At 44.9% G+C, this 24,192-nt stretch overlaps 1 protein-coding gene across 2 annotated transcripts in view; it reads right to left on the reverse strand.

Moving 5' to 3' along the window:
* Window positions 1-8,211: 8,211 nt before the first annotated feature.
* Window positions 8,212-24,192, reverse strand: part of LOC116943207 (epithelial cell adhesion molecule-like) — a 40,491-nt gene continuing 24,510 nt past the window's right edge. The window contains exons 2-10 of one of the 2 annotated variants that reach the window (XM_032955877.2): window positions 23,169-23,768; window positions 21,346-21,516; window positions 18,665-18,923; window positions 17,514-17,588; window positions 17,314-17,377; window positions 17,071-17,169; window positions 14,312-14,488; window positions 12,875-12,928; window positions 8,212-12,629 (exon numbers count right to left, since the gene is read on the reverse strand). In XM_032955877.2, the coding sequence (XP_032811768.1) occupies window positions 12,579-12,629; window positions 12,875-12,928; window positions 14,312-14,488; window positions 17,071-17,169; window positions 17,314-17,377; window positions 17,514-17,588; window positions 18,665-18,923; window positions 21,346-21,516; window positions 23,169-23,259 (1,041 nt within the window). In that variant the 5' untranslated portion in view covers window positions 23,260-23,768 and the 3' untranslated portion in view covers window positions 8,212-12,578. The remainder of the gene's footprint in view (window positions 12,630-12,874; window positions 12,929-14,311; window positions 14,489-17,070; window positions 17,170-17,313; window positions 17,378-17,513; window positions 17,589-18,664; window positions 18,924-21,345; window positions 21,517-23,168; window positions 23,769-24,192) is intronic. The other variant, XM_032955878.2, reaches the window with a different exon arrangement.

Consider the following 24,192-nt stretch of genomic DNA (forward strand, 5'->3'; position numbering starts at 1 on the left):
CCCCGATTTGGCTGTCGTGTATTCTGCTCCAGGGCCTATCACCACCGCCGCGTGCATGCGGAACGGCTGCGATGCAAATCACTGAACTACCCTGTTGGTTTTTAAGTCGTTAAATGGTCTAGCACCTGGAAACATGTCTTCCACGCTTTTAGGATATGAACCAACAAGATCCCTTAGATCCTCTGGTGCCGGTCTTTTAGTCGTGCCAAGGACCAGAACCAAAACCTCGGGAAAAGCGACGTTGAAGTGTTTATGGTCTTCGCCTGTGGAACAACCTGCCAGGCGATCCGAGGGCTTCAGAATCATTAAGCACTTTTAAAATAAATCTAAACACTTACTTTTTTAAACTTGCTTTGAATTAGGATTCCCTTAATGTTTATTTTTTATCATGCCTTCGCAAGAAATCTGTTACGTGATTTTATTGTGCCTACAATTTCACTTTTATTGTGCCTGTAAAGCACTATGTATTGCACTTTTTTGCACGAATAGTGCTATGGAAATACAGTTTGATTGATTGAAGTTTAATTGAGTTCAGCGGGGGGGTGGCCTCGGAAACTGCCCCCCCTCCCTCCAGGCCCACGACGCTATGGGGGGCTACATCAAGTGAGCCGTCAGTTAATTTCTTCACGGCTTCATGCACAGACGTGCCTTGCCCCTTGTCCACGCGAGTCGGATTACGTGACAGCTCACGTGACGTGTGAGGTCGCGAAAGTGAACTCCGCCTGGTGAGCGTCAGCGCACGGGAAAGTAAACGGTGTTGGAAGGAACTCTACCGGGGTTTCGGGTAACCTGCGTGTGGCATTACTTGACCCACTTGTCTCCAGCGTCACACCAACCCTAATGCCATCACCGCAGGCGCTGAGGACAGGCACCCTGTAAGCGCTGTGTGGTTCTTCTTCCGTGTTAAACGCTACGTTCGATGTTTTATTACTTTATCATTTGCATTTCCCACGCGTGAAAAAAAAACGTGTTTATGAGTGGAACATTTTGGGGCTGACAAGTAACTCGGCTTTTTACATGGGAGGCAATAGGAAAAATACGATCGTTTAACGGATATTCACTGAGCGAGCAATTTGCGGGGAACATATCTCGCTCGTTAAGCGAGACACGCCTGTACTTTGTTGCGATGTATTTAATTAACTTAGTGCCTTGCTTACCTTTTTTCTTCTTTGCACTCCGGTCGTTTTTGTTGTACTCTTTTTTGTAAATTGCTGACCCGCCCCGACTGAACATATGTAAAAATAAAAGAGCTTCAAAGCTTATCGGATTCCTCCGGGATAATTAACGATTTCGATTCTGAATACCATTCAAATTCCTATGCCCAGCCTTACTGCCCAGTAAAATAGATACTTTTAACAACTAGAAATAACGATAAGGAAAATATATGATGATGGGGGATACTTTACTCGGGTTTACGACTAATATCTTACTTGCTACATTGGTAATGGTGCAGTAATTGCTTTTTATCGCAGAGACTGATTAATGGCTCGTTTGGATATTCTAAATATGCTTGATGGATTTATGCTGCAGCTAGATTTTTTTTAATATCGTTCGTTCTGCATTATTAATTAACCAATGGGCCGTTTCAGAATCCCAAAAGTAGCCGCATATTTAAAGCAGAATATTTATTTAATTACCTTTATTTAATTATTGCCTAGTTTTGCTACCTAGCGGTGCAGACGTCACCCACTGAATAAGTAACTTACGTGGTAACAATCAAACAAACAAAAATTGACCTGTTTTCCTTTGGACAAATTTATACGCATGGCATCGACGCAAACAAGGCAGTCTCTCGAACACCTCGGCTGAGAGCGGATTAAAAGTTCAACATTTTATTTTGTGCTGCTTCGGAAAATTCAACATTTGCAACCGTGAATAACGTTAGCGAGTGCGAATCAAGAACGGATGCAATCTTTGCACTGAGAGTATTGATGGAAAAGTTCAGAGAAAAGAAACGGCACCTGCATATCGGTGTTTATTGATCTAGAGACAGCGTAACGACAGGGTGCCAAGAGAGCTCACCTGGTGGTGTACGAGAAGAAGAGATATTCCTGAGGTACGTGTCCAGCTGATCCAGGAGATATACGAGGCAGCTGTGGAGTGTCGGAGAGCTTTCAAGTCAAATTGAGTGAAGCAAAGTTTCCGCCCCGAGCCCCTTCCTGTTCATCCTGGCGCTGGAACGAACGAGAGATGTTCAGAGGGAGCCCCCCCCCCCCCCGGTGTATGCTATTTGCAGACGACATTGCGCTATGCGATGAAAGCAGAGGGGTCGTGGAAGATGATTTGAAGATTTTGGTGCAAAAGATTGAAGGGAATGGGTTGAGGATCAGTCGGACAAAGACTGAGTATATGGTGGCGAATTTCAGTGGCAATATTGCAGGAGGATTGCAAATTGGAAGTGACCAGTTAATGAAGACGACCGAGTTTAAGTACCTGGGTGCAACGATGCGGTGCTGATGGGTCACTAGGAGAGATGAGAACAAGAACAAGTGCTGGATGGCTGAAATGGCGAGAGACGATTTGTGTGGTGTGCGATAAGAGGGTCTCCAGTTTGGTTGAAGCGAAAAGTGTGTAGTGTATAGTGTAGTGTAGAGTACACGACGGTGGTGAGGCCGGCGCTGTTGTATGGGGCCGAGTGCTGGGGCACTAGAAGGAGGGAGGACCCAAGCTCTGGCAGTCACAGAGATGAGGATGTTGCGGTAAGATGTTGGGTTTAACAAGGAAGGACAGGGCGAGAAATGAAGTGAGAGGAAGACTCAATGTGGTAGAAATCACAGACAAGATGAGAGAGAGAGAGAGAAAAAGGCTGTGGGTGTGGTTCGGTCATGTGGAGAGACAGCAGGAAAATGACGTGAGTCAGAGGGAGCTAGTGATGCAAGTGTTAAGAAAGTGATCAGGAGGAAGGCAGAAGAAGTGGTGGGGTGGGGAGGGGGCGATGCGGTGCAGTCGGACCACGGTGGCCCGAGGAGCGGAGAGAGAGAGAGAGATGGCGCAGAACAGGGCAGCGTGGAGAAGCTTGGGAGCAGCCCTCACGAGTGGGACACACGCGTGGAAGGAGGAGGAGAGGTGCGAGTCTTCTTGTCTCCCCACCCCACCCCCGCCCACTTTGCAGTGCTATAATTTGTATTTTTGGTGCTCCCTTAATGTTACCGTTCAATTTTTTTTATCCCCTTCATTAGAATCGTCTTCAATGTGGCGGAACGAATGGGCAACGTTACAAATCCAAGATCAGGCTGGAGATTCAATTGTCAATTGACTGCTTGATGCGGCATTGTGAGTGAATCATTTCGGAGTATTTGACTGAATCTTGACTTAAAGCTTTCGTGACTGCAGGAATTCACATTCTTTGGGTCTTTCGGTAAAGTCACGTAGATAGGTTCAAAGAAAAATAACAAAATAATAACAAAAAACTTTTAACTGATCTACGTGACTTTACCGAAAGACCCAAAGATTAGCATTTGTTGACTGCTCTAATGTCCACGTGATCAGCCACTTCGTTGAGGTGTCATTTTGTGGCCAGGTCGCTTCTGATAAAAGAGCTATATAGCTCATGTGGGCCTTACCTTTGAAAATAAACAAAAAATAGTTTAGTTTAGGCAGAGATAATCACCAGGTGGGGGTATGAATCACGTGGGGCATGGATTGACAACATTAAAGCGGTAGGGGCGCCACCTACCACACAATGCGCCGATGAAGCTCCGAGTGGGATATTATTTTCTGTGGCAGTGAAACGCCACTGGGTCCCACTTTCCGGGTACGCTGACGCTCCTCCCTACCTGCTCGACAGAAGTCTTTGGGGGTAAAATTGCGACTCTTGGAGCCGCTCAATGTCTTGGTAGGTTCTCTCGGTCGTCGTGTATCGGAAGATGACACTTGGACGATTGGCGCGCCGGCGATGATATACGAGGTGGACGGATGTCCTCTCGACCAGAACGGTGAAGGTTGTGGTTTTTGGGGGGGAAAGTGATGGCAACATTCTCGTGGCCTGCGAAGTTGAATGCTAAATCGCAACAAATATCACCGCATTTGCATGCAAACGTCTCAAACCGGGCGGATTAGGCTGTGAAGGAAATATTGTTGTCGTTTAATCACATTTCATCTGGCATCAAGACTCATGAACAGGGGGGAAAAGTGGCTTCCGTTTGCCTCTGCATTGCACATTGGACACATGCACAAGTATTCTTGAAAAGCATTTTTATGAATGTCAAGTTGCCGGTTATAAGGTAAGAGGAGAGGAATCAAGAGGACAATATTGTCTTCAAAGGTAAACACAACACAAAATTCGTTGCTAATTACTGTGGAAAGTAGGAGATGTTACTTCGATGAAAACGAATATAAAATATATTCTTTCTTCCCATCCACTGAATCCCAATTGGTTATCTAAAAAATGTATTCATTCAAGTTCTGTCAACACTCGTCCGATGTTTAGTTGAATAACATTTTTAAATAGGATATATGTGTTATCCATGCAATCAATTGTCTCAACCATTTTATTCCCAAATAGACTGCATTTAGTTGAGAAGGGGAAAAAAAGTAAGTAAAAGCCAGTAACATATGCGCACATCCCCATCAATTCCCGATTCAGGTCACTAAACATTTACCATGAACTTCATGACATGAAATGTTTTCATTATACAGCATCTGACGTGAATAACGAAGCAGTGAACATCAACGAACAGTAACAGTAGTTGCCTTTAGAATATCCACATGAACCAACATCAACACTGTCATATTGGGAAGGAAACTGGCAATAGGGAGCAATGCCGCAAATCTCCATATATATAAAAAGGCAAAGTTGTGAATGTGTCTGTTCAAAATGTTGAGCGTACTTCCCGACATGCAACAAACTGGAAATTTTCCATGTGGGTACTTTCCAGACTGTACACCATGCAAAAATTATAAAAATACACTTTTATTTTGGGGGGGGGAGCTCAAAAATTTATTTATTTTTTGCACGGCAAGTGAGCTATGACGTCAAATCTGTCATGTGACCCGCACATGTGGAAGCGTAACGCATTGTAGTGTAGTGGTTAGTGCGCTGTGTGTGTCTGTGTGTGTGTCTGTGTGGAAGCGTAACGCATTGTAGTGTAGTGGTTAGCGCGCCGGGCTACGAACCCAGCGACCCGAGTTCGATTCCCCCTCACGGCCACCACCGGTGACGATTATTTTAACCGCTTCAAGGCCTCCCTATGTCGACTCAGCCTCAAACGAGTAACTGCTGTGGTGTGTGAACATTGCCACTGGGGAGACAAAGGCGGCCGGGCGTGCTGCTGTCACCCAACCCCTCGTATGTTTATAAGCCTAAGTCGTAGGTGTGTGTACAAATATACAGTGGAAATTATGTGTGTTCAGTTTTACAATTCATGCGAGAAAATATGCGTTGAGAAATTGGGAATACACAATGAAGAATGGTTTGAATTGGATGTCGCCAGAGGTCACAGCACAGGGTCGGCAATATTGAGATCCTGGGTTTAAATCCAGGCAGCCCGCTTGTGATTAAACCGGCTTCTCAAGAGTAGGGAGTTCATGGTCTCAGCCCAGCCACCAACAACTGCACACCCCCCCCCTCACCTCAACATGTGGATCTGTCCTATTGCTAAATTATATCGGATTGCCAGCAATACATTGACCTTCACTCACAGCGGGCAGGACAGATGGGAAGGTCCTAACTTCTGCTGTGTGGGGCAGAGGTCAGTTGAAGGAATCCAGAAGTAGCTTTGTGGTGTCCACTTCTATGAACCGTTCTCTAACACCAAGGGCTGCCCTGAGAGATATCCGAACGAAGGAATCTTCTCTCGTGACGGTGACGCAGACAGCACAGTCGGGGGGAAATAGTGAGGGGGAAAATGAAAGCCAAAGTATACAATACTGTCAATCACGCTGCACAAATTGCAAGGCAATGTGCAATCGATGCGACCCCTTCACCAAACCCACGTGTGAAATATAATTTATTCAAAGCACAAAACGTGTCAAGTGTTTTTTTTTCTTCCGAAATGTACACCATGTGGAAATACATGATATGATAAGTAGATCTCCCCCCCCTCCCCACCTAAAAAAAAAGATTTAAAAGTCAGCACCTTCCTGGTCAACTCTGGTCAACTGCGATACGCACACACAAACTAATGCTGATGTATGCACATCATGCACCATAATGCACATAAGCCTTCCAAGCTATGTTATCCATTTTATTGCCCAGAGCTAAATTTCACAGGTTTTAGCCTTCCCAACCAATTGCCATCTCGTAATTCTATTCTTGGGGGATGGAGAGATGGCACGCGGTGGTTAACGAACTGCGCTATGAGCCTGGCGAGCCTTCGTTCGATTCCATGCCATGGCTAACATCAAGCAGTGAGGGATATCTCAACCAGTCTTAGGGCACTTCCCCTTTCAACCCACGACGTGGTGAAGTATGCTCAAACAACTGGCACATGATTGGTGAAGTATGCTCAAACAACTGGCACATGATTGAGGTAGCATGGGGGGGAACCATCATCCAGCCGTGTCTCTTTGACCCTCTGGGGAATTTCACTTGAAGCGAGACAACGCTTCTGCACATCGTTATAATCACGTTACTGTACAGCCTAGCAAAGGACAACCACGGGGAACGATGCAAATACACGTGCACCTGCGATGAGCAACGGTTGGCTACGTAGGGTGCAAAAGAAGTTCAGCATACATAGTTATGTACGTACACGTTCGCCGAGCAATCCAGCTTTCAATAAACACACACCTGGCCCCATCGTTAGGCCCGGCACCAATCGATATAGGCGACTGGGATCGTCTGACGGCATTATACAGGTGTAATGACAATGGATCCTGCATGCGGTGTGCGTGGACTAGTGGCCACGGGAGGTAATGACAGGGGAGTCAGCCTGCAGTGCGAATTCCCTAGTGGCCACGGGAGGTAATGACAGGAGAGTCAGTTGTGAGTGCGAAGGGACTGGTGGCTATGGGAATGTTCGAGAAGGGAGTGTGGCCAGGTGACGGGAGAGGACGGTAGAGTCTGCCGGTGGAGCGAGCGGCCAGAGTCGGCGAGAAGGATCGAGAAGGGGGGCGTGGCCTCGTGTTGGTATATAAAAGGGAGATGCGCGGGAGACTCGGGGCTGTTGCAATGGGGGGGGGTCTCCGCCTGTTGTCAAGCGAACGTGCCTTAAATAAAGTGCCATCTCAAGAGAAGTGTGTCAAGTCGTCATTACACAGGTGTGACACCACTGCAAGGCTGTTTATTTCGTTGTCATTCCCCCGCACTTTCGATTAGCACGCTTGGCTATATACGGTGCAAAATAAGTTCAACATACATGCACATACATACTGGATATTTCGGCTTAGTTTTTTTTGTTCTTCAAACTATCTTCCACTCATATTCTTAGTTCTTACAAATAATAAAATATTTATATATATTTTATTATTTTGTTGTTTCCCTTCAACGTGACTTTACCGAAAGAACTAAGAATATGAATTACTGCAGTCACGAAAGCTTTAAATCAAAATTTATCTTCCACTCATTTTACGATAAAATAATAATTGCACAACGGTTACGTACACAAATCCCTACGTATATTCGTGTCGCGTTAAGTCCATTGTCAATCGACTGCTGGGTGAAGGCCTCCTCGTGCCATGTTGGTCACAGCGACTGTCCAGGCTTCGTTGTGTTGATCAATGCAAGGCAAAGGTCGCGGGTTCATGGACGCCGTTCAGGTATCCCTCGCCGTCCGTGTCTGCCGTGAAACGGGAATAGAACTCGGCTTACCAGGCTCGCAGGGCGGTTGTGATAACCACCGCGCCACACCCATCACTGACACATCCCCGGCAGGTATTGCTACGACATTTCATGCTTTGGGCCACAATGGGCAGCCGAGTTATTGAAATAATTACTTGCAGAGCGGGGTCACAATTTAAATCGTGCCACTGCGCACTTTGTACCAGAATGCAGTCACGTGCAAGGTGTGAATGCGCAAGTTGTTTTTGTTTCATTAATGTTTAACAGGCCTTTCAGAATGGCCGGAACGCATATTTATTCATAGCCTGAGCAGTTTGGATAGGGTCAGGTTATTTAATTTTGGCAGTGGCACCATTAAGTGTGTGTGTGTGTGCGCAGTTTGTTCCCAAGGCATGCTCCAAGGGCTTATACTTGTAAGGTGGGCTCATGTATGTGGTCACACAACATTTCATGGCTAAATAACAATCAATTTAGTTTTTTGTAAATTGGTGAAAATTAACGGAGGATACATTTATTTCTTGTTTGCAAAAAGAAGAAAAGGTGCAAATAATGTTGATGTGTCGTTCACGTAGCTCAAGGCAGATAGCTTCAGGATTGTAACGAAACGTTCGTGTGTCCCCTATGTTTCCACTGAAATTGGATACACTGTAGATTCAGAGGCAGCTCTTTCTGCCGCGTTGCTTCACGAACCTGGAATAATATATAATAGCTTATTTTACATTTAATAACCCATCCCCTCCCTATCAGTTGTCGATGACAAAACCGGATTAATTAAATGCACTAAGAATTATAAAATCCTTCCGATCATTGCCTTCTGCATCATATTTTACACATTAATTACATTTAATTATTACATTTCGATTACATTTACGATTGATGTAAATGTAATCTCAATGTAATCTATTGTAAAAGGCTCAGACTCCTCGACTGTAAATGATTACAAATCGACAATAATATAGGGTTTTTTTGGGGTTTGATGGCATAAATATAAACGTGTCGTTAAACCCGCCACCACCCGACATAGCCAACTCGTAAGGTTTGTCACGTTAACAAAACATTCCAATTCGTTGTTAGTACAGCACACGGGTGTGTTGGAGGGTAAATCCACAACAATTACAATCTGAGTACGTTTCGCCAGTAATTACAACTAGCTACATAAGGCGATAGCCAGATTTGTTCATATTTACGCGATAAAACCCAAAAAAATACCTATATTATGGATGATATTGGTCGCGAAAGCCTACGTGTTATTACAAATCAAGTTTGCCAAAAGTGTTGGTAGCAGGGAGGGAGAGCAAAATCAGACAAAGCAGACCATACCGTCGTTCCGTGTGTAACATTGGTTTAAAGTTTAACTTGAACTGTGTTGTGCCTCCATCCCTGTGTGTGCGCCCCCCTTTAAACAAGGTCACGCTCCCAGGATTGAGTTGCTGAAGCATCTTCTTTTCTTGTACCGTACCGGCTCTTGTTTTTAGAACCCAGGTCTCTCGTATAAAAAAAAATGTGCAGTCTCTCACTGGTCCCAGAACCTGATTATAAAGACCTCTATCAATAATTTCACGGCGGCTAATACTCTGTACCTTGCTCTGCTGCGGGGTATTTTTGGTACACGTTTTATTTTGCATGTGACGGACAAAGCCATAGACTTTCATGGTTAAAAGTGACTCGTACAATTGTAACTGCGGCTGATTTTCATCGCAATGGGAAGTCAGTATATATCGATGCATTGTGTGACAACAACAATATACAGCTTAAGGCAAACTCTTTAAAACTGGCGTGCTGCATAATGTAACGTACGCGCGCGTATTTTGTAAGAGGAAGCACATTGCTTTGAGAAAAAAGAAAACCCACTACTTAAAGAACGGCACGTTTTTCACTCAATGTCCACGTGTCAAGGGACTACCACGTGCTCATATCAACTCGGCCCCATCACCAATGGATTCACGTCTATCTGTTTACACACTCACATTAACTGCGTTCCCCCGCGTCCCCCCCCCCAACAATTACTGCCAGTTTTGCCCACACGAGCAAAATATATATTTTTTAATTAGTTTGAAAACTCAGTCGTGTAAATGTACCAAAAGTAACGTTTAAACGTCATTTAAACATGATTTCACTCAAAAAACAGGGTGACTATTTGCTTATTAAATGTGTTTATTAGACGAGAAAGGAACTCTATATATATCGCGGATTTTTTTAACGTTATAAGGATTCTGACTACTGCAGCGAACGCATCAGAGTGCCGTGTTTTTCTTTTCCCAAACACAGCAGTCGAGCAAGAGTTGCAAATGTATTTTTTTTTAAACACTCACTTTTTAAGTATTTTCTCCAAAACCGAGGCGCAGCTTTGCCAAACTGAAGCAGAAAAGAGTCAAACGACTCCGTTCTCACACGTGGCAGTCCCTCGCCCTGATCTCAGCGTGTGTGGAGGAGTTGCGTGGAGAGGGGACTTCAAGAATCTGGTCCCTGGGTTCATCCAACCGGAATACAGTCAAGCTCGGCGCGCTGTCGCTCTTTTGCAGCTTTGATGTCAGCTGTAGTTGGTGTGCAGCAGCCGAGCGCAGACACAACGTGGCCTGCTCAGTTGCTTCATTTGTTTTTTTGCCACTCCGCGGAGTCGCATGCGATTTCAAGTTAAAGCACATATTTCAATTTACAGAACTCCTCTTGTCCATAACCTCATCATTAAAAAAAGACATTCTAAGCTGCTCATGAAGGAGGGCAACTCTCTTCAACTTCCAATTTTCTGAACATATTTGTGTTAACGCAGACAGATCACTGGTGAGCACCATACACAATTGTAACCAACGACGACTGACAATAGATAAAGATTCCCCCCTTGTAGCCTTAACAGACTGTTGGGGCAAGCGCTATATGGCGAGGAGCACCTATGAAGACTAAAGCGGCACACCAGGGGGTGGGTGGCCAACGCCACACTGCGCCGCCTTTGTCGCCTCCCCAGTTGCGATGTTTACACCCCACACCAGGTAATAATTTGAGGCTGAGTCGATCTAGGGGAAGTCCAGGACCAATTTTATATAATCGTCGCTGGTGTTGGTCAGGTTTGTAGCGCAGCGCGCCAACCGCTACACTACCGCTCGCCCGACTATAGGCGTCGACTTTAACACACAACAAGTTACAAGACACCAATTTTAACGTAGTCAGTCTTGTGCAGCGACTGACAAACAATGACCTCCTATCTATGGACTATATATATAAAACGGACATCGTCCCTGAGCCCACATCAGATATTTCACTTGTCGGTACCATCTAAGGCAGGGGTGGGGAACCTTTTTTTCTGCCAAGGGCCATTTGGATATTTATAACATCATTCGCGGGCCATACAAAATGATCAACTGAAAAATTAGCCTGTTATATTTGCTCAAACATTTAATTAACTCACCCCTAATGTTATGACTGGAACAGCTTCTCTTTGGTGAGCTGGAATTGATGATGTTGCTACTCGCAACTGCTTTTCCAGGTTTGCTCCTAGATTGATTTAATTTCGAGTCCCGCCTGCGGTTGCCTTGGCAGGGCCACACCAAACGATTTCGCGATGCCTCACGCGGCCCGCGGGCCGGACGGTCCCCACCCCTGATCTAAGGTGACACAACTTCGAGCGGTTCCCAATTATCTACGTAGCCAACAACAGTGGAGATGTGGTGGAATTAAAAATGAGCAAGGTTACTGAGTAATGAACTCTCGTTAGCCATATAAATAAATTGGCACGACTAAAGTGTGTCTGCCTTAGGTAGTAACAATGCCTGCTCTGGCCCATGACCTGGAGATAGGAGGTAACTGTTTAATCCCCCTAAAATATATATTGTAGAGGTTACTGCCAACAAGTTTAGCCAGTCACAGTTTAGTGATCGACGTTTGATATTTGTATGACTGCAATGTTATTTTGGAAAACTAATTTAGCATCTTTTGTGGAACATCATGGGTAATAACATATATAAACAAACCTCCGTTCTGTCTCCACATTCCATAAACTATGTTGTAATATATTCCCTATTGTCCTATTCGCTTTCCAGATCAATATCATCAAGCAGCATTTGTTTAAGCAAGCACATTCTGGAAAAGTTTTTAAACATTTGGGATCTTATCAGCGGAGTCAGGCTTGTTAAACATATTCTGATTATGGTTGCCGGGTGTGATTGGCATGTACCATGCCTAAATGATGGGGCCCGCTTTATTTAATGCAAAAATACATTTTTACAAATCAGCCATTTGATTTTGTAGGTTCTCACCCTGTTCTGCGTGGGTTTCCTCCGGGTTTTCCGGGTTCCCTCCCACGGATAAAAACATAAACTATAATTTGAGTGGGTCAAATGTCCCAATGTTGGACCCTCCTGAACAAGAGTCTAGGGACTGGGTGCTTTCTTAGATAAATAAGTAAATATTATTCTATTATATAATCAATATATGCTGTTGTAGACTATAATGGGTAATAACACATATAAACAAAACATGGCAATTCGTTACTAGTTCAGCACACCACAATGTAAATGTTGTGGGTTTAATCTCCAACACACCAGTGTGCTGAACTCGTAACGAACTAGTAACAGATTCCCATGTTTTGTTTACGTGACAAACCTTACTAATTGGCTGTGTCGGGAAGTGGCGGGTTTAACGACACATTTATATTCACGTGATCTAACCCAAAAACGTCGATTATGGATAATATTGGTCGCGAAAGCCTACGTGTTAAACTGAGAGCCTACGTGCTAAACCAAAATCTTTTCTTTGCTTGATTGTGAGTAAAAAGGGGAAATCGTGTTGGGGAAGATGGTACTATTTTGCACACAATTTTGGTAAGAATAACTTATTATAGCATTGAGTGTTAAGCGTTGAAGCATTATTCAATTTCCAAGCTTCCTTCTCTTCTTTCCACCATCTCCTGCCCTTCCTGGTTGAAATAAAAACAAACGACACGCAAATAATGCATTACAGCCAGAGCTTTGATGCCAGATATTAATCGAAAATGACAATCACAAACTCGACACCATCACTGCATAGAATGGAAGGAAGATAATGCACTTTTGATGGTACAATGCATACAATTATGTTAAATAATTTATAAGTGTGACATACTCAATAGTTAATTATGTACAAATGCTTATCTGTCTTTGCTTCATTGTGGTTCATTATTACCTCGATGAAGTACACCCTGCATTTCTCCTCCTGTGATCGCCGCGTGACAACAACCTGAAATGAAAGGAATATATTTAAACATCCTCATTTTTCCAAAGTAGTTTAATGATTGTGTTCATCAAAGGGAAATATAGATATCCTTACTTCTTCCAGCCCATGTAGCCAATGCACAAGATTAAAAAAAAACTGATCACAATAATCATGCTAATTCTCTGAGCGATCCATCAACCGTCCATATAAGTTGATTGGTTTGTGGTGTGCATCACAATGATATCTACCGATGACGATGATAATTGTTGGGCATGGAACGATTCAGTCCCTTGCAGTTCAATGAGTTGTCACAATTCATGGTTCCCATTCATTTCAAGAACGTTTTGATGTTATCCTGTGCCTCTTGTGACTGGTGGGTCAAGTGAATCAATTACACACAACGTACATGAATTAAAAAAAATTGACATGGACGATTCGATCCACGTATCGTGCTTGTAAGACTAGATTTTTTAATTAGTGGATTGTTGCATTTTACATGTCGAATGTTATACGTTGGATGCCGGTGGAGCTGATTGTGGGAAGTCAGTCATTCTCCTCTGCTTCCCCCAGTCTGTAACTTCCTTCCCCCAGCCATCTGGTACTTTTGACTTCCTGCTTCTATTCAAGGCCAATGCTCAAGGTCTTCCTCTTCTGTATGTACGTTCAACTTCTTTCGCACCGTACGTAGCCAACCGTGCTGATCGGAGGTGCGGGTGAAGGACACAAAAAGCAGTCCTACATTCGTTTTTAATCTTGACTTAAAAGTGGAAAGCGTTCCAGACGGCCACAGAAGCGCATCTGAAAGCGCATGACTCCCTAACTGTTTACAAAATAAATGTGCTCACTGTGTCTGTGTCTTGAGATACGGTCGCATTTAGACGCAAAACAAATAAGTTCCACACTTGTATCATTGTGATCAGGCACAGAGAGACACAGTTGGGGGAGCAAGTAGCTACGTGTGCCATGATGAGGAGCCACACTGGTGGTCGATGAAGGCTACAGGAAGAAGAAGTTTGGCATATTCACGTTTCCCCTGATATGTTAGCTACCTCGCCTGGTATACAGAAGGTTGTGGGTCGACCCCGAAAGTGACGCCTGTATATTTGGAGTTTGCATGTTCTCTCCGTAATCAGGTGGATTTTTCTCCGGGTCCTCCGGTTTTTCTTACCACATTTAAAAACATGCGTTTAATGTACTTGGCTGATAGAAATTTCCACGCAATAGGCCACTTCGTTGGGCTATCATTTGTGGCCAGGTCGCTTCTATATAGCTCAGTGGGCCTTACCTGGTAAAATAAAATAAAAAGTTGGTTCATTTACATTCCCAAGTCTTTGAATAAGAAGACTCTGATGATGATGATGAAGATGATGACGATGGTGAATGACAGCGATGACCACTTAGACTCACAAACACGGATATTCCGGTGAGCACGGCGAGCGCGATGACGATGATGATGGCCGCCACGCCTGGGAACACGCTCTTCATGTTGATGCGCGGGGCCTCGTTGTCGAAGTAGAGGACGAGGACGACGCGCGGCTCCAGACGGTGGCCGGCCACCACCAGCGGCAGCGCGTTGCGCTTCACCTGCTCGGCGCGACGAGATGAAGGCGACCAACGCCCTGAGTGGCCTGCGCGCACTGCTGGGCCAAGATTCTGTCAGCGAGCGCCCACCTGGCGAGGCGTGTACGGCACGGTGTGGCCTGCTCGACCTCACCCGGGCCACCTTTGCTGTTGGCCAGGGGCTGATGTTTAGAAACCGCAACAGGCACTCAGCTGAGCTTGTATCGACCCAAGGGAGGCAGCAGATGCTCAGTTGAGATTCTATCGACCCAAGGGAGGCACCAGGTGCTCAGATGAGGTTCTATTGGCCCAATTGAGGCCCAGGGCCGGTTTAGATATCGCTCGCCACTCATCTTAACCATTGTGCAGAATCATATCCGCCTCGCTGAATTCATAGCAGAAAAACTGTTGTTTTGTAAGACTAAGGCATGGCTACAATCTTAAGCTCGTCGTTACACTGAACCTGGCCTAATTAGATGTTTTATTGTTTGATTGTTCTACTTCTTCCTCTGTTAGTTCCTCACTGGTTCCCCACTGTCATCATCCCTCTTGCGAAACTTCTTGATACACAAGAGATCGTTTCCCTTTACTTCACCCGGGACTTCCTCACTTAGCTCCAAGACTCGCTTTCTGGACACTCCTGTGTTGCGAAGTTGGGCCAATTGCATTGATAACAGTATATGCATTTGCACACTTCATATATACATTGCGACAATTGTAGATACATAATAAAGTACATTGGCTAAAACAGTAAGTATATATCGTGTAATGTGTTTTTTTTTTAATATACATGAAGGAGCATCTTGATATTTTTCAATAAATGATCGTTTCCATCTTTGAGGTAGTTATTTTGTGCAAACAATAGTCTGCTTGCTTTGTTATATTCTCCAGCGCAGTCTTCGAGACAGGCTGGTCCCTTCACCTGATGAAGGCCGCTTGTGTTGTGGCCGAAACGTCGTGATTTTTGTTGTTTTATTTTTTTACCTACGTGACTTTACCGAATAGAACCAAAGAGTATTCTCCAAATAGTTTCTTCAAACAAAACTATTCTTGCATACAAAGCAGCAGAGTGTCAAATTATTTGAATCCCGTGATTGCAGTTATTTTATCATCTCCGACGACACATAGGAAACACATTTTGACACATTTGCCTTTTGGCTGAATATATATTGGGATCGTAATAAAGGTTTTTGGGGAAGATCGTGTAAGTATAAATACTGGCTGTGTCGGGTGGTGGAGGGTTATAACACATTTATGCTTATGTGATCTAACCCAAAAACCTTTATAATGAACTAGCTTTACTACCCGGCTTCTCCCGGGACTTGAATTCACCACGCCCGGCCGCCTTTGTCTCCCCAGTGGCGGTGTTCACACACCACAGCAGTTACTCGTTTGAGGCTGAGGCGACCTAGGGGAGGCCCAGGACCGGTTAAAATAATCGTCACCGGTGGTGGCCATGAACGGGAATCGAACTCGGGTCGCCGGGTTCGTAGCGCAGCGCGCTAACCACTACACTACAATGCGTTACGCTTCCACACAGACACACACACAGACACACACACAGCGCGCTAACCACTACACTACAATGCGTTACGCTTCCACACAGACACACACACAGACACATACACAGACACATACACAGCGCGCTAACCACTACACTACAATGCGTTACGCTTCCACACAGACACACACAGACACATACACAGCGCGCTAACCACTACACTACAATGCGTTACGCTTCCACATGCGCGGGTCACATGACAGATTTGACGTCACAGCTCACTTGCCGTGCAAAAAATATATACATTATTGAGCTCCCCCCCAAAAAAATATATATAAGTGTATTTTTTATAATTTTTGCATGCTGTACAGTCTGGAAAGTACCAACATAGCAAATTTCAAGTTTGTTGCATGTCGGGAAGTACGCTAAACATTTTGAACAGACACACATAATCACAACTTTGCCTTTTATATATATGGAGATAATATTTGTCGCGAAAGCCTGCTTCGTGTTAAACTGTGTTGGGATCAGCGCGGCCCTTTGCCTTGCCACCCCCGGCAGGCTCAGCAACACTTTCACATCCCCAGCGGTGTGAATGGTCGCATCTGTTGTAGTCGGAGTGAGGGAGAACGAGCAACATCGGTCTCACGGAGGTGTAGAGAAAAAAGGGATGATCCTAAAGCTCGGACGATTAAATCTAAGAAGTTAAAATTGTAATCAACTATATATTTATGCGGTTGATTACTTGGTGAATGCATCTGGCTTACAAGTCACGCTCAGCGTGACACACATCTTACGGCAATGCTGCATTGGCAGTGGTGTGCAAGCACAATTAATAATAAAACAAACTCAATACATTCGTCAATAATACTGACTTAAAATATTGCGCAAAACATTTGTTTTCTTTGAAGATATAGTTATTGACGAATATGTTGAGGTTTTTTTTTTGCCAGCGTGACACAGCTGATGATGTCACCAATTTCTGCTCGTGACGTCCCTTCACAGTGGTAATCGGTAGAGTAATCGATGACTGACACAGTCAGATAGCGCAGTCCCATTTTATTCTTCTGAAGGAAAACCTAGAGTTGTATTTATCGTCACTTACGTCCCGTTCCACGTAGTATGCCACTGTGGCGATGTCCACAGGCTCCTTCGTGTTGTTTTCACTGATCTTGATGGACACCTTCAGTTGGTTTTCCTTCACCTTTGGACAGAATCGTGCTCATATTAGCGTGTGTATGTGTACGGCTGCATGTCTAACCAGCTGCAATGTGAACATAATCTCTAGGATAAACTGTGGCATTAGTGATTTACAAACATTCGGAGTGTAGAGAAACATTAAACTTACGCTTATTTCTAAAATCTGGCTCTTCTTAATCGTGTATTCTCTCACCATCATTTCTGCCACTCGTCTGCGTAAGTGGGGATAATCACACACAGTGAATGCGAATGGAAAATCTGGAATAGGCGGAATCCTAAACAGCATCATCAAACAGCTTAGTATGTAACGTGAGTCAATTATGGTGTGGCGTGTGACTGCAGCAATACCGTTTTAGTTCAGGTGTTCTCCCCAGAATAATTTTGTTCGTGTCATCTCCAAACTCCAAGTCAATCTGTATGAGACTGTCATCACCACCATCACCATTGTTATCACTCACAACAATTTGTATAATATGTACGTGTGTAATAAGAAATTGGCAATTACTATTCTTATCACCATTGTTATTCGAAATACAAGGTTTAGTGAATAATTTTGTTTGTTGATTTTTTTTGTAATTAAAATTCAACAGATGGTATCTTATTTTTAATTTGACCAAATATCATTTTTATCCCATTACCAGTTTTCTGTACACCCGGTGGTGTGATCCAGCAGGGCAATGATGACACAAGCAGGCCCTATATACATGAGTTTGACAACTTTTGAATTCTCGTGGTGAAAGTGCACCATGCAGAGAGGGCAGTGTGTAAGATGCACTTTGAAAGGAATTAATTTTGAGAATGTTGAGGACTTTTAAGAACATCATGAGGCAACTAATATACTTCTTGCGCGAAGGCTTTACAAGATTGCTTCCACAAAGCAACCCCCAATCGCTGGCAGCGATGTATTCGTGTAGAAGACAACTACTTTGAAGGGGACCAAATTAAAAACTCACAGTAGACCAATTACATATATAACAGATTATTCCCTATATTATTTTTACGAGATCTTCATCCCTTATTGCGCTCGCTTAAGTGCAGATCTCGGAAACTAAGCAGGGTTGAGTCTGGATAGCGCTTGGATGGGTGACCGCCGTGTATGCCAGGTTCTCATGGGCGGTTGCAGGACTGTTGCTGCACTGTGGTTAGCAGAGGGGAGTGTAGAAAATTATAGCGTCAGACTGCACTCTATGCGGCCACGTCTGTAATCCCCAACTTCATTAATCCGCCCAGAGCAGCGCCAAAGAAGTATGGTCAAATAAACCCTACGACCCGCACGGCGTGGAAAGGCCGTCATCATCCAGTAGATTGGACAAACGCACACGTACAAGCATTGATAAGTCCACAATCATAACACCGTCGCACGCTTTGCGCACAGGGTCATTGTCATAAATCGTCACGGACTCCGCCGGTACGCATGTGCATGAAGCAGAATTTGAGAAATACATTTTTATTTTTTTAAATCTGAGTCCAGTACGGATGCGCAACAACGCAACGCTTACTGCACTTGGACGAGGCGCACGCACTGCGGGCCGTCCACCTTCTTGTCAGTGACGCGGACGCCGGCGCTGTCCACACACCAGCAAAGCCCCGAGTCGCTGTCGCACTGCTTGGACTGGAACGAGCCATTGGAGTGGCAGGAGGGCTCGAAGGGCTCGTCCAGGTCGACGAGGTCCCACACCTCGTCGCTGGCACTGCTCCCCGCCGCGCTCTGACGGTTGTGCAGCATCTCCAGGTGCATGAGGCGACACTTGGGGGTCACTGCAAAGGACAAAGAAGAGAAAGATCCCCCCCCAACCATCACCGCCTCCCCCCCCCCCCACCGTGTAGCCTTAACATACTTTTTGGGGGCAAGAGCTTTTTGTGAGCAGCACCTATGTAGGCCGGCACGGCACACGACCGGGGTGTGGGTGGACAGCAGCACGCATGGCCCTACGGTGTAAGAGGAATCTAAAAGGGCATTCTAGTGAGAGTGGAGAGGTAGGCTCAAGGATGTGGAGCACGTGTGCTGTCTCCACTGCCACCAGGGCTATTAATTAAATCACCACCCTACAGAATATGCAGCAGGTGAAAACATTCTACAAGGGCTGAAGTACATTTTTCGAAGGCTGAAATAGAAGAAAAACATTTTTAATATATACTTTTTATTACATATAAATGAATGTCCACAAACAAGAGTGGCACTTCGATGTATGTTGAACTTCTTTCGCACCGTACGTGGTCAAGCGTGCTAATCGGAGGTGATGCAGGTCACGTGGTAACAGAAACACCCAAGGGCACGGGTTCACCTATTGTGTCAATCCACCACCTGCTCCGTGGCTTTGTGCCGTCTCGTTTTTGGACATTGTCTGAATTAGCACTGTTGGTTACGTATGGTGCGAAAGAAGTTCAACATACATGCATACAAGTAAACTAAATTACATGGCCAAATAAAACCATTAACATCTAGCGATGTGCACCACTGCCGACCCAGTTACACTAAATAATGTGTTCATTTACACTGGTTAACCGATCGCCATCAGTCTTACTACTTACGGCACGCTCTGCCCGTGATGACACTGCGCACTTTCCCCGTCGAATCCGGCTTCGAGAGGAGATTTCACTGTGCCTCGGCTGTGCTTGAATAATGCGCGCTGGTCTGCGATGGGTTTGATGTGGGCTGAACCCTGTTAGCCCTGGCCACCCACCAACCTATATGCCCTCCAAAGCAGCACGACACGACATTGGCATACCTCTCAACCCATACGGTCTACCCGTATTCTTGTACAGGGAAAATTGGGCTTTCAGGTCCATACGACGTACAACCGTTTCAAATACGGGCACAAAAAATAATTTGTTTATGTTTCTCTCTTGCGATGGGACTTTGTAGGATGAACGTTTAGATTGATACGGGCACGGGGTGACCAGTAAGGTCTGAATTGGTCTGTAATAAGGCAGGCACTGACAAGGGATTGACAAGTATAGCAGTGTAGTGGTATAGTAGTGTAGTGGTATAGTAGTGTAGTGCAGTGACGTACGGTGAGGTCATTAGCTGGGGAGGCACTGGCTAGTGTCAGATTCACACACTGAGGGGGGCGTGGCCTCATGGAGGGGGCGTGGCCTCATGGAGGGGGCGTGGCCTCACGGAGGGGGGGCGTGTTAAACACGCCCCCCCTCAGTGAGGCAGATGTGATAGCTGCCTCCCCTGGTGCTTTTTCATTGCCGTTTCATGACGAGACCAGCGAGCCTAAATATCTTTATACACATACGTGAAATAAGTTACCTGGAGCTCTGCAAATTTGGCGATTTTGACTCTAAAAATGATTGGAATCGTACAGAAATGACATTTATAACACAGATCAGTGGAAAAATCTTAATAATTATTTGATTTTATTATTCTTTTTTTTTACTTTTCGTAACAGCTATTTTCATTGGAGTCTGACAGATGAGGCTCTGCCTACCCTGCCTCCCCTGACCGCACGTCCCCGGTGAAGTGTATAGTGCATGCCTGTCAACCCACACGGTCTATCCGTATTCTTGTACAGGGAAATTGACTTTTCAGGTCCATAGTGGGCCGTCTATAAATGACGTCACGCGATTTTGAACGATTTTTGACCCCTCCTCCTTCGTCACACGGCGTCGCAATAGGTCAGATCCCCCCCCCCCCTCAAATATGACGTCACAAAGCTCTGCACCCCCTCCCAAAAAAACATCCTTCAAATCGCTTTAAACTATTGTCATTGTAGTGCGTATTTAATGTGGCGCTGCATTCTGATGTTGTAGGAGAAAACATTATTTAAAAAAAGTATATTTAATTAAGTAGAACGTGTTGTCTATATTTATTTAAAGTTGCGCATTTTGATGTGACGTCACATTTCTCAACCCCCCCCCCCCCTTGTCACACATCGTCACAAATGTCTGACCACCCCCTCCGCCCCCCCTTAGTTCCGTGACGTCATTTATGGACGGCCCCATACGGCCTACATCCGACTTCAAATACGGACACAAGAAAACAATTTCCTTTACGTTTCTCTCTTGCGATGGGACTTCGTAGGATGAACGTTGCGACGATCCACACGGGCACGGGGTGACCAACGAATGGTCTGGGTTGGCCTGTATATAAGGCAGGGCAAGTGACACAGTGGGAGCTGTACAGAGGCACCGCGCGTGGCCCCACGCGGGTTTGCGCACGTGCGCGTCTTACGCCGGGTGCAGTTCACCATGGCGTGGTCGTAGCTGCGGAACACCGCCTCGCACGTGCCGCAGCGGTTGGGGTGGCAGGTGGCGTACTCGTTGTACTTGCAACGCGCCTCGTCACACACCTCGTCGTACTCGCAGGTCTCGCTCGCCGGGTTGGTGTCCGGGCACTCGTCGTCTTTGGAGTGGCACAGAGTCGCACGCCAAGGGGGGGGGGGGGGGCACGTGAGACAAACAGACACACACAAAGACACACACACAGACACAGATACACACAAACACACACAAACACACACACACACAGACACGTGAGCGACTACTCTGGAATTTCAAGCAGAGGGCGAAACGCAGCAAACCCCGCCCGCCTGCCCGCGCTTACCTGCCCACCCTGCGCACACAAATAATTAGCTCTTATTTTGTGTGTTACTTCGGAAGGCTGTGTTGTTTCACGCTAGTTTGAAGATTCGCGAATGAGAGAGAGAGAGAAAAAATATAAAAACCAAAAATGTGTACGGTCCGGTATCGAGGTCACGAGGGCGCAGTGGCTGTGTGCTGGACTATAACTTTGTCTTTTTTGTTTTCTGATTATTAATGAAGCATCACAATTGCGTCGGCCAGCTTAGGACTCGCAGTCTGGTACTTATCCACGAGATAACGGCTTGTGTCAAGCAGTTCATGAGTGCTACCCACAATTGCGGAGGGGTGGGGGTCTCCATGGAGATGGGGAGCCCATTAGTGACAGGCAAGGTACATGCAGTTCCTTTAGCATAAACACAATAATTTCATGGCTGCAGAAGCCAGAAGCATTCACGAAACTGCAGTGTGCATAATGCACCGCTGCAAGTCACACTGTGGACATGGCCTGAGTCATACATTACGAAGGGTCATGCAATGTGAGGTATTTTCACATTGCATGGGAGAAGTGAGTAGCATTCCTAGGGTGTGAGTGTATATACATCTAAAATATACAGCCCTTTGTTAATTCTCGACAGGATAAAAGCCTCCCCACACACCATGTCAGTCATGGGGCTGTTTGACCAGACTGCACCGTTTGGTTTCAGTGCGGAGTTGGTGAATTGAACTCGGGTAGTCTGGTTCATTGTGGAGTGCGATCATCACTGTGCCATCAGTGCACCCGAGTACAGAACATAACTACATGTTCATTTATACATGTTGACTGTAAAATTATGGGGTGGATTTATTCCAGTGACTACATTTCCCTGACAATGTCGTGCTGGTGAACCCGATTCAAAGTTGGAAACATAAGTGGTACTCCAAGACGCAATTTCTGTCTCAATTCCATTGTTTTTTTACATGTTGTAAAGACTCCATAGTGTTAATGATGGGATCGCAGCTAGAAAAATAAATAAAACACCCAAGCTATTAAAACAGCAAAAAAGTTAATTATATTGCATGTACTTTATAATGAATTACTGCTTGGGGAATGCAACTGCAAAAGTATATTGATCTCGTACAATTACCACTTAAATCACAGCTGCTCGACATAACATTCAATAAAACATTCACATTTCCTTGTCACGACTCGTTCTGCACAGCATCTTGGGATGTTGCATTTATTCATTATACTGTTTATGACTGAGCACAGATTCACATCGTACTGAACTTTACAACGAACCCATTTTATGAGCGACAAATTATTAAATTAACCTTATGATAGCTCTGCATCGTTCAATAACTGACTATAATAAACAGCAGGTGAAGTTTTTGGGTAAAATAAAAAAAAGCCATGACCACTTTATCTGCTTAAATGCCCCCAACAATTGTAGGCACTTCACATGTGTCAAATATTATTTGATTTGTGCCTCTTACCTGGCACACCGATGACCACGATCACAAATGAAACCCAGAAGAATGTGGTGATGAGCAGCAGCCGTGTGCTACAACCCTCATGGGTCCCCATTGCCCAAACACAGTTCTTGTCTCCCGCTCCCTCTTCCTTGTCTCCCTCTGCCGGGGCTTCCCGTGTGCTCCACAGACCAGCCACGCGATGCTCCGTCCAGGTGACTGTCTCACAGGCCAATAATTGGCTTCATGGAACAGCCACAGTCCAGTTTTGAGTTTCACAATCCAGCCATATGTTCTCCAATTCAACTCAATGTTCCGCCGTTCGGATGAGTTTTCCAGAGGGCAACTAAGTGTCTTACAGGATAAACATTTGTTCCACAGTCCAGTATTGTGTCTCACAGTCCAGCTGAGTTTCTCACATTTCCAACCACGAGTTATGGCTAAAGTCCAGGTGATTGTTCCAGAGTTCAACGAATTGTCTCACAATGGCTCAGCTTTGTGCTCCACAGTTCGGTCTTGATTCCTACAGTCCAGCTGTGTCCCCATAGGTCCAGGAGCCACTGGCTTGCCTCGCGCCCATATGGAAAAATTGCAGAAGGGTGGGCCAATGAAATGACCTCACCTCTGCGAAAACGCCCCAGGCAGAGTAATGCACTTTAATGACCGGCACTGAAAATTTCACACATGGGTAAGTTTTGGAGAATTAAGCAAACAATAAACAACCATAAATATGAGAGTTGTGTGCACAGAGGTCAAAAAACAACTTCAACTTTAAAAATAGACACTTGGACGAATGTTATAATATGTTTAGATAATTATGACCCAGAGGATCAATGTCTACATTATTTAAAGAAATAGTTAATACATGCAGTTTGACAATACTTTAATAGCTTCAATATTAACACACAAGGTGCATGTACCGTATCATTAACATTGTTCTAATCCGTATGCATTTTTTTATTCAGTATGTGAATTATTTTCATTCTGAATAGAACATGCTTAATACATGCGCAATAGTTCTGATATAAATTTGGATTTAAAGCTTTCG

Source organism: Petromyzon marinus, chromosome 17 (assembly GCF_048934315.1).
Source record: "Petromyzon marinus isolate PM22_M1 ecotype Great Lakes invasive population chromosome 17, UKy_Petmar_22M1.pri1.0, whole genome shotgun sequence".
NCBI classification, from domain to species: domain Eukaryota; kingdom Metazoa; phylum Chordata; class Hyperoartia; order Petromyzontiformes; family Petromyzontidae; genus Petromyzon; species Petromyzon marinus.